This window comes from Lissotriton vulgaris, chromosome 8, assembly GCF_964263255.1.
Source record: "Lissotriton vulgaris chromosome 8, aLisVul1.2, whole genome shotgun sequence".
Lineage (NCBI taxonomy): Eukaryota > Metazoa > Chordata > Amphibia > Caudata > Salamandridae > Lissotriton > Lissotriton vulgaris.
In genome coordinates this window covers 1507549098-1507567931 of record NC_141696.1, presented here as the reverse complement: position 1 = coordinate 1507567931, position 18834 = coordinate 1507549098, and the positions used below count along the sequence as shown (strand labels likewise).

Here is an 18834-nt window from a genome sequence, read left to right as displayed (position 1 = left end):
CTCTCAGAGGCCTGCTGTATTAGGGTATGTCCTTGAAGCTCTGCCCACTCTCCGCCCTTATTTGTCATTGGCTTGTGTCACTGTCCTTCCTAAATGCTGGCTTCTGATTAGTTATTAGGCTTGTTAGTCCCACCTTAGTACCGCCTCGTCTTCATTTGTATCCTCCCATGAGGACTGGCCCTTTTACTTCGGTTGTTGCACTGTAAGTCTTTAGTCTGTAAACACTATTTTCTTTAATGAGTTTCTCTTACTGCAGGTGGGCCTCTCGTGCACAGTTGTGACCACCGGCTTGTTTATTTCACTCGTAGCAAATGGAGAGCTCTTCAGGGGCCATGGGAGACAGAAGGGGACAACTCTGCGATGCCTTCAAGAATTTACAATGGAATAGGTCTAGCATTTGCAAAGTTTGAGCTATTGCCATTGTAAATGACAATGCCTTTTATTTAGGTTTTAAAAAACAAAACATAAATAAAAGGCATTGCCATTTACAATCTCAATAGTTCAAACTCGCATAGGGAGACCTACTGCACTGCAGATGCTTGTTTTAAGAATAGTGTCAATCAGAAACGTGTGCATGTCGTCTAGGTGAGGGCAGAAAGCAGCCCAATTGTAGGTTCCTCAATTGCATTAACTGGAAAGCTGTGAGGGCTAAAAAGCAGGGTGAACACTAGTTCAGAGCACTACCTACACATTAACTAACCCATTCTGTTCAGCCTGGAAGAACCATGAACTTCGTGCTGTTGCATTAGATCAAGACATGCTTGGCAACTAACAGACAATGAGGGAATGTTCATGCTCCTGCTGAAAATATAAAAGCTTGAAAACAGCACAAGGGACTAGCAGAAAAGAGTTCTTTCTACTGTTAGGGTATTCTGCGACACTGTGGACAGACTGTAAAGGGGGGAAACATTATTCACTAGCACTGATTTTCCACTGGTGATTACATAAGGCAGGCAGTGGTGGGAATTCCAGGCTTTTACCATCATATACCATTGTATCAGTTTCTACAAAGACAAAGTGGCACTTAAGACAACTTCTGCTTTATTCCCAAGATCTAGGAGTGGGCGGAATTTGCGTAATCGCGTTACGCAAATCTCCGCGAAACGGTAAAAAATCTCCTCCAACATGCAGAAATTCTGCAACACGCGGAATTGCTTGTTCGCAAAGCTTTTTTACTGTTTGCAATCGCTGTTTGCATGCTCGGGGGGAAATATCTTGCGAACACGCATTTTGAGAACGCGAACAAGCAAAAAATTTCGTGAAGTCGCGGAACGCTGAATTTTGGCCAATTTTGCGTTCTCTGCAGAATGCAAAATTACCCAAATTCCGCGAGCGGGACGGAATTTACCACCCAGGCCTACTAAGATCCCAACTTTAATTCATCCTCGTCAAAGAGTTGCCAGTCCAGCATTTTTGTCAGCGATCCTTCTAGCTGGCATAGAGAGGCTTGACATGCCAGACATCCGAAGAGGCCTGAAATTCAATTTATACTGAACAAAAGAATAGAGGAAACCAGACCAGCTTTTTGTATCCTTTAGAAACTCTGTCAATGGTGAGGTAAGAGCCTGCTAGCATTAATCTACAGAAAGGAGAAATTTCATTCCACCAAAGACAGATGACAGAGCAGCTTTATTCTTGGTATTCTATAGGAGGGCATCTGCCTGGTGGGAGTGTGGAAGGCTTCCTCTATATTCACCAAGCAATCTGGCTGGATGGACAGATGTGAACACAGCAGCTGTGGAACAAGGAGGGCTACACAGCTTGCTCTGATTAGTTGACGTCTTTTCCACTTTTTACTGTATTGTTGCTAACTGCTCTCCAGCTGTAATTCAAGCACCCGACGATGAAAGAACCAATGCTGCAGAATAAAAAGTTACTTATCTGAAACTACAGTTCTCTAGCACAGGTGTCTTTCAGAGCTGTACATGCAGCCCCCCCTCTTGCGAGGTGGCTCATACTGCATTTCAATTGGACAATACAAATCTGAGAAATATAAGCCTATGTGGCATTGGGCCAAAGAGCCCCTCTACCTCATTTGCCAGGGTTTGAGTCATATAATGAGGTCGATGGCTAGCACAAGGTGGGTGAAACATTACATGCTGTCTTACATTTATTACAGAAGATTCCCAACCAGAGGATGGATAATATTTAAAGCATGTGACTCTTAAAAAAAAAAACAAGTACTAAACAAAGTAAGCTTTAGAAGCTCGACCACTGTACTTTTGGTGAGTCAAGACTCGTAAAGTAATAATTGGCATACAATGTGAAGTTTAATAGTGCCCAGTGCCCTGAGACACCATCCATTAATGACTGGTACACATCAGAAATCTACTTGTCTTTTTCCCTTTTCACACACTTAGATGTGGAGCACAGAACAATAGTTGGTGACAAACGGTTTGAATGTTAAAGAGCCCAGTCCCCGGGAAAAAAGGGAGGTGGGAGAAGCATCGATGAATCTGCAGAAAGAGCATTACCAATGGTAAGTAACTTGATCTTCTGATGGATAAATCTAACCCCACATTCCTCACCTTTAGAATGGACATCAAAGAAGTACCTCTGAAAGGTGGAAGGAAGGGGAATGGGCTCAGACCGAAGATTCCTTCAGGACAGAGCAAACAAAGAGGCCTTCTCCGTGGACCCGAGTCTAGGCAGTAGTGCTTCATATGTTCCAACGCCCACATCGCATCCTGGCAGATATGAAAATCAGGCACCTATCACACCAATACCGTTGTACCAGCTCTAGCCTTGGTGGAATGGGCAGTCAGGCAGATGGTCTGACTGCGACGACGGACACCTTCATGAACACCCTAGGGGCAGAAGTTAGGCTGAAGGAAGAACACACCAAATTGAAAGTGTTCCTGGGACACCTTGAACCACAGGTAATGTCTGTGGGACCGCAGGACAGATATATGGAAATACACTGCTTACAAGTCCATGGACAACATTCAGACTCCTAGGTCTGAGGCAGAAAGTTGATAGCCAGTGTGAGCATTTTTGGATTTGTCTTTCTGCAGAAAGGAATTCAATAGGGGAAAGCCCAGGATAGGCTTGAGGCCCTTTTCCTTTTCTGGGCCAAAAAAGCAGCATGTAAAGCATCCCTCCACTTTCTCCAAGTCTAATACCTGTCATATGGCACCCTTTGAAAGTGAAAGATTTACCTCCTGCATCAAGATGTTCAAATACTCCTTCAAAATGTGTTCTAATGTGGGTGGAAGCTGGGCTGGCGAGGAAATGAATAGTAGGGTATAGCAACTTTAAATGATCTGTAAGACTAAAATTTGTCTGACGTACGGATCTCCTGCTTGGGAGAAATGCTGAATCCTGCCTCCCACAGCTCTAACAGGAGCTCCTGAGGACAAACTAAAGCGGCTTGGCAACCACTCTAGCAGGACAGGAGGAAATGGACCACTATCGACCCTGCTGCCCCATGTGGTGTCTGTTAGTGCTGCACCACTGGCCCCAAAAGGACTGCGCTGTCTGCTGTACAAAATGGTTGGCAAAGCTGACGCGGTCTATAAGCTAGCCCTCTCGCCATAGCATCTAAATTCCGTTAAGTTGATGCGAGAATTGTTTTCACTGGCTTCAACAACCACAAAGAGCAGGCAGTTGCTCAGTTCTCTTTATATCTCTCTAGTGCAGAGTCCTCCTTTCCCCTTTAAGAGTCTGGACCCATCAAAACATAGATCTATTGGGGACACTTGCACATTACCAGAAAACCCAGTTGATCTCATTTAAGCAGGCCTCCTGATGCAAACAGTTCTGCCAAGGCAATCGCTGGTATATAGGTCTGCACAGATCACAGACTTTGCTGAATCCTACTAGTTGTGTATTGTCTGATTCACAGAAGCTCTGGGGTCCTCTGGCACCGCTGGCAAGAGCACTCATGCCATGTCCCACAAAGCATGCATGTACCTGCCCAGTAAACAAATTGCATTTATGGACCTAAGTGTTTTCTTGTTTTCTTAATAAAGGGTTAATGTTTCTGATTCCCCCTCTCATTTGCGGAGTTATACACTTTGGGACAGTTTCTGGGTTATTAACCCCTTCCGTGCTCCTGCCAGCCAATGGGCATCACGCGAGCACTACCTGGCTAGTGCTGCGCACGTCCGTTGGCCGACGCGCACCGCCCACTCTTTCAAACCACCACACTGTGGCGGAATTCGCGCCGTGGTTAAGTGGTTAATTAACTGGCATAAATCAGAACTCGTTCCAGTGACCAAGGCCACTAAACTGCTTGATCTTGAATGCCTCTTGCGCTGGTGCACGAGTCTCCTAAATAATTGGGAATCTTTTTACAAAGAAATAAATCAGAAGTTATCTGAGTTGCTCATTACTGGTATCATCCTGATGTTAGGTTACCATATCTTAAACCAGAGAGAACCAAAAAAACACATTTCCCTCTTTGCTCCTTACTCCCTCCGGGCATCCCGCAAGACCCCCCTGACATACAGACCCTCTCCACAACGTGTTGGGCTTGGTCCAGACTACGGTGTTACCTGGGGTGTGGGATTTTGTACTCTCTGCACATACCACGATACCCCTCTCAAATAATTTGCGGCTACTGCTCACACAGGAGAGGTTGGTACAGCGTACACTTGCATCCCACCAGCTAACTGTTATGGGTGACTTGTTCCTTAATGAAACCTTGAAACCCAACTCTGCCTTGATGGAGGGTGGGAACCCAACCTGTAACGACATTTTTGTTTTCCACCACTTGTATAGTACACTGCATTCCACCCAGCCTGCATATCCGGAGGAACCCAAAGACTTTCCTCCACTCCTCTCAGTAATATCCACCCCAGATAATGGTAAGTTACTGTCCCGCCTCTATGATACCTCCTGCAACTATGTGCTGCTGGTTCGGAGGAATTCAGAACTGCATGAGAGTATGACTTGGGCCCCACTCTTCCGGATAAAACTTGGGCCTTTTGTTGTATGCAAACCAAACTGGTATCCAACAACCACTGACACAAGCTGTTACACTACAAATCCCTATACTTAGCTTATACAGCACCGGAAGCTTTAGCTAACCTCGATCCCACAAGACTAAACCACTGCCCTAAATGTAAAATGAGCCAAGCTGACTTCACACACTTGACTTGGAACTGCGCTGTGAAACCTTCCAAGCAAGCTTCGATTTTAAAACCAGCTTATAGTGATTCACTTCTCAGTCATCCATATTTCCCAGCCCTGACATAGACTATAACTTAATGCAACATTGTAAAAAACACAAAAATCTGAAAACATGATAGGATTGCCTTCACTGAGCAACAGGTGGATGTTCACCTCACACACCGATAAGAGAGAAGTCAGAAAGAGATGCTGAGGGGGCAAATATCCCCGTCATTGATTTAACAGGACCCATACCTGTTTTTGGGAACAAAGGCAGCAGTAATGCCTGGTGCCTGAGACGGTGGACTCTCTCCAACAAGCTTTGGCATTTCAATCTCAAAGTCTTTAGGAACGTTCTGGATATTTGGTTCTGTGAAGCTCACTCTACCTGGAGAAGAAAGGGTATATCACATGGTATTACCACAGAACAACATCACTAAACAACAGTGCATGATCATATACGAGCAAGTTGCTTAAATGTGACATTCTTTTTCATGCTTGATTCTGTTCATGCACGAGATACTTTGCAGCTGAGATCAATACTGCACACCCTGATATACAGTAAAAGTTCAGACTATTGTTGCACATGTGGCAGTTTATTTTAGAATTTCCTCAGTAGTCATTCTAAATGTCGTAGCTTTGCCCTTTCTCGGTGAATTGAATTGTCATTGCACTTGATGATATAATATATTTAAATATCTGCTCCTTCATATGTCTTGGTTTAAAGTAGGCATTCCAATTACACCAAGATGACGCTTCCAGATGGCAGCAGCATGCATCCTCCTATTTATGGAAGGACATTTGTTTTGATGGGGAGGACTGCATTCATTTCAGAGTGCTGCTCTCTCTGTTGTCTTTTCTATCTTCTGCACACACCTGGGAACTCCTATTGTGTGTGAAAGATAAAAGGGTTTGTGGAATGTGATCATTCGCCTTCATGTGCTGCTCATCTCCTGGCTTTATAAATCTCCTGGCGAGACTCGGAAGCCTTATGAGATAGAGCGATGAGTAGGGATACCATACTCTAGTTGACCACAAGAAGTTCTCTTTTTAGGTCCTATTGTCTGTGTGCAATGATGTTTGGTTGAATATTATTATTTTCCCTGGGAGTTCGTTCAGCAGGGCAGACTCTCCAATGTTAACTCTCACCTTCAGTAGACTAACAATCTAAAACTGGAGTGTGAGCTACCCACCCTGTCTCATGCACTCCTACCCACATTTAAGCACCCACCTATCCATATTTGTGCATCCCATCACATTTACTGAACTCCTTGAATTTACTCGCCCTCAATTCTTTCACTCAATTAACATTAAACCCATCCATCCAGCCATTCACTCTTATTTACGGAGAGGTTTGCGTGTCGCCTTTCAGTTACTTCAGAGGACTTCAATTCATTCATCCACTGTCTTAAGCTTCCAGTCTTCTCTTATCCACTCACCTTCACCCATCGATCTACTCATATTCATCTACTTACCCACCTACTTACTCCCATTCCCTACCTATTGACCTTCAACCGCCTATCCATTCACATGCACTCACCTGTATTGAGCATTATGACTCACATTATATTTCAACTCACAATGACCCATCCACTCACATTTACCTATCCAGTCACTCAGACCCAGCATTCCATGACTCACCAAACCACACAAACCCACAGAAATATACCTACTCACAAACTCACCCATCAATCAAAAGGCACTTTCGTTAATAAACAGCCAAACTTATTGCTTTTGTTAATGCTTCCAGAAGTAGATTAACATTTTTGAAGTACAACCAACCTGTCCTTCAACTCCAACTGATAATCCTGGTTCTCTTCCAGGGGTATACTCAATAATAGTCATAAGCACTGAATAGTCCCACCTGCGTGCGGGGGACCCCATAGCACATATAAAATATATTATATTTATATATGTATGTTTAAACATTTAAAAGTACTTAGTACTCTAACACATGCATATATATGTATCAATGTATCAATACATGCAGCTTACCCGCATTAGGCTAAAATGCCAAATTTCATTGAATTTTTCATTTAAAATAACCCTATACATTTAGCATTTCTGTAACAGAGAACTTGCACACCGTAGAAACATAATATTTATTTGAAAGGAAAAAGGCAAGGAAATAAAAGGTATTGTAGGCCAATAGGCTGCACTGAAAACCACAATAGAGTAAACTGGCACTGTGCCTTTAAGACCTCCAAGAATTCCCCAATCCCATCATGCCCCACAGGTGACTGTTAGGTCGGGTCTTTTTTTACGGCACTCATTATTATTTGATGATAATAAGCCACTTACAGCTGCTGCATAATGTATTTGTCCGGAGAAGACGGAGGGTTGCTTATGACTCTGATGAGTATAGCCCTGGAAGAAAACTAGGATTACAGGTAAGGAGTAGTTTCCGTCCTGTAACTCCAGTTCTGTAGTAGGGGTATCTCTGTTATAGTCATAAACTAGTGAATAGTCCCGCCCATGTGCGCGGACCCCGGAGCAATCAAAAATAATCTCTTAAGTTGTCAAAAAATGCAGAACTGCACAGACACTTAAGAGAGAATTTAAAGACAGATAATGCAGCCTATATCCACAGGCTACACTGTCCAGTACTTCTACTAGAAATGCCACCAAAAATCCACAACAGCACAGCCTGTCCAGATTTCTCCACAGAGAAAAACTTTCCTTTTTCAGCAAACCCTCTGGAATGATAGAGAGGACGGAATGGACAGACAAGCCCCATAGGCTGCCATTATGTGGCTCAAAACAGGATACTGTGCCTTTAAGAGAACCTTCCAGAACTCTCTCAGTATCCCAGAATGCACAGCTGGTCCCTCTTACTTTCAGTTCTTTTTGAAGGCGTAACACGCCAGACCTGTAGCATTCCGTACACAATATGTTTCTCCACCGGGGAGGAGGGCGGGCGCTTATGACTATAACAGAGATACCCCTACTACAGAACTGGAGTTACAGGACAGAAACTACTCCTTCTGTAGTAGGGGATCTCTGGGTATAGTCATAATCTAGTGAATAGAATGGCAAGCCCATCCCCACATCAAAGCGGCGGTGGAGAGAATAGAATTAACACCACTACTGTGCGAACAGATTTCGCAGCGAAGCCTGCCCAACCTGAGCGTCTGTCCTGGCATCAGTGACCAGACAGTAATGCTTGGCAAGGTATGGACCGACTTCCAAGTGGCCGCCTTGCAGATTTCTGCAATAGGAACATTACGAAGCAAAGCAGTAGTGGCAGCTTTGCCCCTGGGGGAATGAGCCTTAGGTTTACCCCCTAAGGTCTTATTAGACTTCTGGTAACACAATTGTATACAGGACACAATCCACCTCGAGATGGACTGTTACGAGGTAGCAAGACCGGTCCTGACTGATCCATAATTAATAAACAATTGGTCTGACCAACAAATATCTTTGGTTTTATCCAGATAAAATTTCAACACCCTCCTAACATCCAGGGACTGCAGAGACCTTTCCGCTGGAGATGAAGGATTCTGAAAAAACGTAGGTAAAGTTATGGTCTGGTTAACATGGAAATCAGAGATAACTTTTGGAAGAAATTTAGGGAGAATACACATAACAACCTTAGCAGCATGAAATACAGCATAAGGGTCTTGGCAACACAACGCCTGAATTTCACTCACCCTGTGGGCCGATGTGATGGCCATGAGGAGTGCAGCCTTCCAGGACAGGTGCTGCAACGAAGCCTTATGAATAGGTTCAAAAGGCTCCTTCATCAATCTGGACAGCACCACATTCAATTCCCATGAAGGCGAAGGAAGCCGGACAGGAGGGAACACTTTCTTCAAGCCTTCCAAAAAGTCCATGATCACAGGGATCTGCAAGAAGGAAGTCTGTGAAGGGCATTTTCTGTAGGCAGTCAGCGCAGCGAGATGAACCTTAATGGAATGAACATTAAGGCCAGACTGCGCCAAATATCGAAGATACGGAAGGATGACATCTTCCTCACACGTCATTGGATCATAGTTCTTGGACTTGCACCAGATGCAGAATCCCTTCCACTTGTAAACATAGGAAGTCCTAGTGGAAGGTCGCTTAGCCTCCTTCAGTATGTCCATACAATCTTATGGTAGATTCAAATGGCAATACTGCACTCTCTCAGGAGCCATGCCGGCAAACTCAAAGACAAGAGGTTGGGGTGCACCATCTGCCCCCCCGAACTTCGTGAGAAGGTCCGGCCGGCATGGCAGCCGTATGTGAGGAAGGAGAGACCGGTGAAGCAGGTCCGTGAACCACCACTGCCTGGGCCATTCCGGGGCAATCAGGATCATCCGTGACCTGGACTGGGACAGCTTGATGAGCACCGCCGGAATCAGGGGAATGGGCGGAAAAACGCACAGAAAGCTGTTTGACCAGTCGATCCATAGCGCATTCCCCAGCGTCCCCTGCTGGTAGTACCTGGAGGCGAAGTCTCAGCATTTTCTGTTTTCGGCGGTGGCGAACAGATCTACGTCTGGAGTCCCCCACCCTGCGAAGATGTCTCCTAGTAGTTCGTCGTTTATGACCCATTCGCGGTTTTCCTGAATCAGTCTGCTCAGCGCGTCTGCCTGAACATTCTGCACACCTGGCAGATGAGACGCCGTTATCGTCACTCCTCTGGCTAACAGCCAGTGCCAGATCGCCTGCGCTTCCTGTGACAGTGTGCGTGATCTCGCGCCCCCCCCCCCCCTGCTTGTCGAGGTAAAACATCGTGGTCGTATTGTCCGTCCGCACAAGCAAGGAGTCAGTCTGGAAGGACAGATGAAAGGCCTTCCGTGCCAAGTGAATAGCTCTGAATTTCAGGATACTGATGTGAGACGTGGACTCTGTCGGAGTCCACGCTCCCTGGATCTGTAGATGGTCTGAATGCGCTCCCCAGCCCAGGAGAGACGCATCCGTAACGATAGTCCGAGTCGGGAAGTCCCTGTGGAAAGGAACCACTCTGAGGATATTCTCTGCTGAGCACTACCATCTCAGGGACAGTTGGGCGTGAAGAAATAACTGAATCCGGTCGTCCCCTTTCTTCTGGTTCCACTGGTCCTCCAAACCGTTCTATAGCGGCCACATGTGTAGGCGCGCATGCGGAGTGAGGAAGATACAAGAGGCCATCGATCCCCGTAGAGAAGACATCGTCCTCACTGTTGTAGATGGAGCAGCTAAGAGAGCCTGAGCCTTCCAAAGGATGGATAAGCATCTCTCCTCCGAGGGAGACACGCTAGCCGACATCGTATTGATGGAGGCTCCCGAGTACTGCAGGCACTGGACCGGGACCGTGACAGACTTGGACAGATCTATGTGCAACCCCAGACGGTTCAGCAGGACAGTCATTCTGTTGAATTGCAATCGTGCTTCTTGGAAGTTGGAGGCTTAGATCAACTAATCGTCCAGGTATAGGTAGACAAACACCTTGTTCTGTCTCAGGTGCGCTGCTATCACAGCCATGCATGTTGAAAAAGTCCTGGGGGCAGACTTCAATCCGCACTGTAGTACGGTGCACTGATAGTGATTGGTGCCGACGAGGAAGCGCAGGAATTTCCGATGTTTCCAAGGAATGGGCACCTGGAGGTACACATCCTGCAGGCCTATAGCGCACAGCCATCCTCCTCTTTGCAGCTTAGGATAAATCCGACACAAAGACCGCAACCCTCCGTTTGCTTAACGCAAAACCAGAATGGGCCTGAACTCGATCTGGTCCTTCTCTCGCACCCGAAAGCACCGTGACTACAGACCTTATCTTAGAGACCGAAGGACGTATTATCTCCCTGCTTCCCAACAGGGTAACGGCCTCCGCTCGGAACTCGCGCAGCTGGAACTGCGAGTGAACCGGTGGAATTGCTGGACGAGGGCTGACAAACGAAGACTGTCTAGACCCGGCCGGCCTTTGTTCGCCGAGGAGCATCAAGCTCTCCCGCGTATGCGCACAATATACTTGTGAATTATTAAATGGCGTCCCAGGACCACAGACAAATTCTGGTAGGAAAAGCTAGAAAGGGCGGAAAGCCTTAAGCTGTTCTCCACGCCCCAAACCTAGAGCTTTCAAAAATCTCCGATTCAGACTTCATGTGGGCCACTCACTACCCTCATGGCAGCCCAAGGGTTGCCCAAAGAACGGGAGATTAGAAGCACACCGCTGAGCCGCAGGCTGCAGAGACGTCAGATGAATACAAGTCAATCAATCAATCAATCAATCATTGACACTTATAAAGCGCGCTACATACCCGTAGGGTCTCAAGGCGCTGGGGGGGGGGGGGTGCCGCTACTGCTCGAACAGCCAGGTCTTCAGCTTCTTCCTGAAGGCGAGGTGGTCTTGGGTCAGGCGCAGGTCGGACGGGAGGGAGTTCCAGGTCTTGGCGGCCAGGTAGGAGAAGGACCTTCCTCCTGTAGTCGCTCTTCGGATGCGGGGGACGGCGGCGAGGGCGTGGTTGGCTGATCGGAGGTGGCGTTTGGGAGCGTAGAAGTTGACTCGGCTGTTGAGGTAGCTCGGGCCTTGGTCGTGTAGGGCTTTGTGTGCGTGGGTGAGGAGGCGGAAGGTGATTCTCTTGTTGATGGGGAGCCAGTGAAGGTCTCTGAGATGTCCGGAGATGTGGCTGGATCGTGGGATGTCGAGGATGAGTCTGGCTGAGGCGTTTTGGATCCGCTGGAGTCTCTTCTGGAGCTTGGCGGTGGTCCCGGCGTAGAGGGCGTTGCCGTAGTCCAGTCGGCTGGTGACGAGGGCCTGGGTGACGGTCTTCCTGGTCTCTGTGGGGATCCACCAGAAGATCTTCCGTAGCATGCGTAGGACGTTGAAGCACGCCGAGGAGACGCTGCTGACTTGCTTGGTCATGGAGAGGGAGGAGTCCAGGATGAAGCCCAGGTTTCGTGCATGGTCAGTCGGTTTGGGAGCGGTGCCCAGGGCGGGAGGCCACCAGGAGTCGTCCCAGGCGGAGGGAGAGGAGCCCAGGATGAGGACCTCCGTCTTGTCCGAGTTCAGTTTCAGGCGGCTGGTCGTCATCCACTCGGCTACCTCTTTCATCCCTTCGTGTAGGTTGGCTCTGGCGGCGGCGGGGTTGTTGGTCAGGGAGAGGATCAGCTGGGTGTCGTCGGCGTAGGAGATGATGCTGAGGTGGTGTTTGCGTACGATGGCCGCGAGGGGGCTCATGTAGACGTTGAAGAGGGTGGGGCTCAGGGATGATCCTTGGGGGACGCCGCAGATGACTTCGGAGGCCTCTGACTTGTACGGTGGTAGGCGGACTCTCTGTGTTCTTCCGTCGAGGAAGGAGATGATCCATTCCAGCGCCTTGTCCTGGATTCCGATGTTGCTGAGGCGCCGTATTAGGGTGCGGTGGCAGACCGTGTCGAATGCCGCGGAGAGGTCTAGGAGGATGAGGGCCGCTGTTTCTCCATTGTCCATCAGGGCTCGGATGTCATCGGTGGCGGCGATGAGGGCGGTCTCGGTGCTGTGTTTGGCTCGGAAGCCGGACTGAGAGGGGTCGAGGGATCCATTCGTCTCGAGGAAGGCGGCCATCTGCTTGTTGACGGTCTTCTCGATGACTTTGGCTGGGAACGGGAGAAGCGAGATGGGGCGGTAATTCTTGAGGTCGGTGGGGTCCGCTGTTGGTTTCTTGAGTAGAGCGCTGAGTTCGGCGTGTTTCCAGCTCTCGGGGAAGATGGCGGTGTCGAAGGATGTGTTGATGATGTCTCGCAGGTGGGGTGCGATGACAGCGTCGGCCTTGTTGAAGATGTGGTGAGGGCAGGGGTCGGTTGGTGATCCGGAGTGGATGGAGTTCATCGTGCGGATGGTGTCTTCTGTGCTGATCGGGGTCCAGGCGTGGAGGGTGGTGGTGGGGGGGGGTGGCTGATCGGTCGTGGTGTGCGTTGGTTGGTTGTTGAAACTGCTGTGTATGTCTGTGATCTTGTTGTGGAAGTATGAGGCGAGGGAGTTGCAGAGGTCTTGCGATGGGGTGATGTCGTTGTTTCCTGCGTTGGGGTTGGAAAGCTCTTTCACGATGTTGAAGAGTTCCTTGCTGTTGTGTGCGTTGTTGTCCAACCGGTCCTTGAATGCTGTTCTCTTGGCGGCGCGGATCAGCTGGTGGTGTTTCCGGGTGGCCAGTTTGTAGGAGGTCCTGTTGTCCGGTGTCGGGTCCCTTTTCCAGACTTTCTCGAGGGCTCGGCAGTTCTTCTTGGAGCTCTTGAGTTCGTCGGTGAACCATGGGGCCTTCTTGCTGCCGGGTCTGCTGGGCGGGGTCCTCAGCGGGGCGAGTTCGTCCGCGCAGTTGCTGATCCACTTCGTGATGTTATCGGCGGCCTGGCTGGGGTTCGCTGAGCTGGCAGGAGGGTGTTGGCTCAGGGAGGTGGCGAGCTGGTCTGCTGTGATCTTGTTCCAGCTCCTGCGGGCGGTGTGTTGCTGGTGTTGGTGGGTCGTCGTTCTCTTGAAGGTGAAGTGGACGCAGCTGTGGTCCGTCCATTGAAGCTCTGTGGCGTGGCTGAAGTCGATGTCTGTGCTGGATGAGAAGACGGCGTCGAGTGTGTGTCCGGCGAGGTGGGTGGGGGTGGACACCAGTTGCTTGAGTCCCAGGTTGGCGAGGTTGTCGAGCAGGGTGCTGGTGTTGTGGTCGTTGTTGTTCTCCAGATGGAAGTTGAGGTCTCCCAGGAGGATGTAGTCAGCGGAGGGGAGGGCATGCGGGCTGACGAAGTCGGCGATGTCTTCGCTGAATTGCGTGCGTGGTCCAGGGGGTCGGTAGATCAGGGTGCCTCTGAGGGTGGTGTTCGGGTTGGTGTGGATCTGGAAATGCAGGTGTTCGGCGCTGGTCAGGGTGTTGTCGGTGCTGGTCGTGAGACGGATGGTGTTCCTGTGGATGATGGCGATGCCTCCTCCCATCTGGTTGGCGTTTCGGTCCCTCCGGACGATCTTGTAGCCCTCTGGGATAGCGATGGCGATGTCGGGAGCTGATGAGGCGTTCATCCAGGTCTCCGTGAGGAAGGCAACGTCAGGGGCTGTGGCGTCTAGAAGGTTCCAGAGTTCGATGGCGTGTCTGTGGACGGAGCGGGTGTTGAGCAGGATGCACTTGAGGTGGGTGCTGCTGGAGTTCGACTTGGCGGGTGCTGGTGCGAGGCAGGTCCGGGTGCAGGAGAACTTGCAGGCGTGGCAGCTGAACGGTCCGTTGGTGCGTTTTGGAGTGGCTTGGTGGCATTCTGGGAGTCGGCCGGTGTTGAGAGCGATGAGGGTGGCGGCTGAGTACGTCAGGCGGGTAGGTCGGGGTCTTCGTGGGCCAGGGGTCCTGGCGCTGGGCGCGATCCGGTCGCGGACGGGCGCAGACGGGCTTACCTTTGGCGCGCCTTCGGCGCACAATCGGCGCGCCCGCTGCGCGTGACCGCTGCGCGTTCGCACGGTCGCCATTTAAGGCGAAGTGCGCGGGTGGGCGGGGCAGCTGGGAGGCGGGAGCGGGGAGGGTTACAGAAGACAAAAGGGGCGGGGACAAGCGGCGGTGGCGGGAAGGGAGGGCGGGGGGCGGCGCGGTAGGCGGACAACAAGGAAGGAGAGCAGACACGCTCAAATACAAAAAAACAGGCACAAATCACCGCTAAAAGCGGCAAAAACAGAGAAAAACAGAGTTAAACAGGCAAGCACAAATTAATGACAAAAACAAGGCAAAAACCACTCGCAGCGGCGGCAGCCGGCAAACGAGGCAGCAGCGAGGCAGGGGCAGGCAAGGGGCACACGCAGCAGCTGGTGGCCGTGCGGCGCGGGGGTGTCCCACAAGTGGGTCACACTCACCTGCGTCGCACGGTCGCCATTTAAGGCCAAGTGCGCGGGTGGGCGGGGCAGCTGGGAGGCGGGAGCGGGGAGGGTTACAGAAGACAAAAGGGGCGGGGACAAGCGGCGGTGGCGGGAAGGGAGGGCGGGGGGCGGCGCGGTAGGCGGACAACAAGGAAGGAGAGCAGACACGCTCAAATACAAAAAAACATGCACAAATCACCGCTAAAAGCGGCAAAAACAGAGAAAAACAGAGTTAAACAGGCAAGCACAAATTAATGACAAAAACAAGGCAAAAACCACTCGCAGCGGCGGCAGCCGGCAAACGAGGCAGCAGCGAGGCAGGGGCAGGCAAGGGGCACACGCAGCAGCTGGTGGCCGTGCGGCGCGGGGGTGTCCCACAAGTGGGTCACACTCACCTGCGTCGCACGGTCGCCATTTAAGGCCAAGTGCGCGGGTGGGCGGGGCAGCTGGGAGGCGGGAGCGGGGAGGGTTACAGAAGACAAAAGGGGCGGGGACAAGCGGCGGTGGCGGGAAGGGAGGGCGGGGGGCGGCGCGGTAGGCGGACAACAAGGAAGGAGAGCAGACACGCTCAAATACAAAAAAACAGGCACAAATCACCGCTAAAAGCGGCAAAAACAGAGAAAAACAGAGTTAAACAGGCAAGCACAAATTAATGACAAAAACAAGTATGGCAACGTTGGACAAATCCACCATACCTGGGGGTCGGCAGGAGAGAAAAACTCCGCTCCGACACCGATGTTTAGATCTGAAACTATCAGGCCCTTTAGACTATCTCTTGTTAGGCCTCCCTCCTGTCTCTTGGCAGGGGAACCACAAATCGTTGGAGAAACACCCCCACACAGGGGTCATACCACAACGGCCCAGCAACAGCGGGCCACAGCATGCTGTCTGCATGCCGCCACCCCTGCGACCAAGTCAGGAGTACGGTCGAAGCCAGAACCTCCTGGCAGGTGGTAGTGGACGAAAGTTAAGTACTGCCAACCAGTTAAGAGGAGGAGAGAGCCTCCCTGTACTCATGGAAGACGCCTCCCTGGCATCAAGGCACGGGGGGTTCGCAGACTGAGGGGCCAAAGGCCCCTGAGGTGGTGGGTGGGAGAGGGAATCGAGAGTATTCCGAAACATCCCCGGTGGTCACACCAGTGGTGGCAGAGCAGGCGACCCAGACGCTGAGTAGGTATGCGAATACTCAAAACTAAGCAAAAGGACCAACGTCCCCCGCTTACACGTGGTAAGTAGCCACAGACTCCCCATCAGAAGGGTTCCTCGACGCTGATCAACTGCACGGCGTCGTGACGTTGCCGGGAACACAAAGCCTCCTACGAAGAGAGGCTCACCACGGAGCGAGGCCTGGAACAAGACCCAGGCGTCAAGCGCCGGCAAGTATTCCGCGGCTGTAACCCATGACGTCGACCTCACTACGACGTCACCATCACTAAGACAGTGACTGTCTCTATGACATTGCTGTACATCGACATCAAGCAGCACTGCACCGAGACGCCGAGACATCCATACCGGTGATGTCTGGCCTAACGGAAGATAGCGGAGCCTAAGCGACCAACGCCCCAAAAGGAGCATCACTGCTCCTCTACGTCGAGCCTCACTGCTCCATGACGTCGAGCCTCACTGCTCCATGACGTCGAGCCTCACTGCTCCATGACGTCGAGCCTCACTGCTCCATGACGTCGAGCCTCACTGCTCCATGACGTCGAGCCTCACTGCTCCATGACGTCCAGGCACTCCATGACGTCAAAGGCACTCCATGACGTCAAAGGCACTCCATGACGTCAAAGGCACTCCATGACGTCAAAGGCACTCCATGACGTCAAAGGCACTCCATGACGTCAAAGGCACTCCATGACGTCAAAGGCACTCCATGACGTCAAAGGCACTCCATGACGTCAAAGGCACTCCATGACGTCAAAGGCACTCCATGACGTCAAAGGCACTCCATGACGTCAAAGGCACTCCATGACGTCCAGGCACTCCATGACGTCCAGGCACTCCATGACGTCCAGGCACTCCATGACGTCCAGGCACTCCATGACGTCCAGGCACTCCATGACGTCCTCGACGCTGACCGGAACCGCGCCATAGCTCAGACGTGCCCCTACTGGGGAGAACCCCAGAGGTCACAGCATGGGGACCGGTAGAGGACCTACCCTCTCCTTACCCAGAGGCTGAAGATGTCTTCAGACTCCCCTGCTCCAAACATGGGAGCCGAAGCCTCCTAGAAAAGAAGTTACAGAGAAGACAGGTGTCAAAAGACACAGGCAAACACAGAATATAAACCCTGTGAGCTTCAGCTTTGGTCTTTAATTCAGCTGCGGACAAAGCACTTGTCAGACAGAAATAGTACAAAGACAAGAAGACTGCAGAAATTCTGCCAAAAAAACAAAGCGGAATGTAGATAAAGGCCAAAGACGTCGAGTGAAGCTGCAAAAATCCCAAATTATCACAAAAATTGAATAAAAAAAGCTAAAAAAAGAGGAGCTAATGCTCCAGGGTCCTGCTTGCAGGAGCCGGAAAAAAGAACTGAAAGTAAGAGGGACCTGCTGTGCATTCTGGGATACTGAGAGAGTTCAGGAAGGTTCTCTTAAAGGCACAATATCCTGTTTTGAGCCACATAATGGCAGCCTATGGGGCTTGTCTGTCCATTCCTTCCTCTCTATCATTCCAGAGGGTTTTGCTGAAAAAGGAAAGTTTTTCTCTGTGGACAAATCTGGACAGGCTGTGCTGTGGTGGATTTTTGGTGGAATTTCTAGTAGAAGTACTGGACAGTGTAGCCTTTGGATATAGGCTGCATTATCTGTCTTAAAATTCTCTCTTAATTGTCTGTGCAGTTCTGCATTTTTAGACAACTTAAGAGATTATTTTTGATTTCTCCGGGGTCCGCGCACATGGGCGGGACTATTCACTAGATTATGACTATACAGAGAGATCCCCTACTACAGAAGTAACTTATCCTTCTCTTCCAGGGGATACTCATCAATAGTCAGAAGCACTGAATAGAATAGCAAGCCCATCCCTTACAACTGCGGCGAATACCAAACAGCTAATAGAACTACTAGCTTATTACCCAAAAAGATTTCTCAACGGGGCCTGCCCCACCTGGGTGTCTGCCTACGTATCTGCAGGCAAACAATAATGGTGAGCAAAGTTGTTTGCGGATCACTATGTGGCAGCCTTACAAATCTCAGCAATGGCTACATTCCTAAGAAGGACCACCGTGGTGGACTTACCCCTTGTAGAATAAGCTTTCAGTCTACCAGGGCGGTGTGTGTTGGCTAACTGGTAATCAAGAGAAATACAAGAGCCTATGCACTTGTAAAGAGCATGGTTTTTAAGGCTTTCCCAAAAACCAAGAGATTTTTCATTGTTTTAAAATATATACATAGGTCATTCCAAGAATTTGAAGCATCTCCCACGAGGTGCGCTTATATTTGGGAATCAAAACATTGTATGATGTGGAGGACCTTGGGGTTCTTGATGGCTTACATCACTTGAATTTATTCTTCAAGTAGTCATGGCCCATTCCATTCAGCGCTTAAAAAACAATGCAGACAGACTTGAAAACCACTCTCTGTTTTATTGGCAACCAATGAAGCTTTTTAGAGCAACTGCTAAGGATTTGAAATTGGGGGTGCCAAATAGCAGTCAAGCGGGTGCGTTTTGCAAGGTCTGAAGTTTGTTCAAATGTTCCTGTTGCATGTTGGAATCGAGCCTATTACAGTAGTCAAGTTTCGAAAGCACCATCAGAGACTACTGTTTTCTGCAAAGAGGGAGGCAGAAAAGAAAGATTTTTTTTAAATTGTTTTGATGGTGTAAAAAACTGAGACCATGTTCATCTGTTTCTTGTAGGCCATTCTCTTGTCGATAAGCACTCCTAAATTACGGGTTGGTTTGACTGGAATTGAGGAAATACCTAGCTCAATGGGCCACCAAGAATGGGACCAGAAGGA

The 18834-nt window shown here is 49.9% G+C and overlaps 1 protein-coding gene across 1 annotated transcript in view; it reads right to left on the bottom strand.

Annotated features, from left to right (window-relative positions):
* Positions 1-18834, bottom strand: part of POLQ (DNA polymerase theta) — a 415163-nt gene that overhangs the window by 121622 nt on the left and 274707 nt on the right. Inside the window, exon 24 of the mRNA XM_086935619.1 lies at positions 5368-5500. Within this exon, the coding sequence (XP_086791745.1) occupies positions 5368-5500 (133 nt within the window). The remainder of the gene's footprint in view (positions 1-5367; positions 5501-18834) is intronic.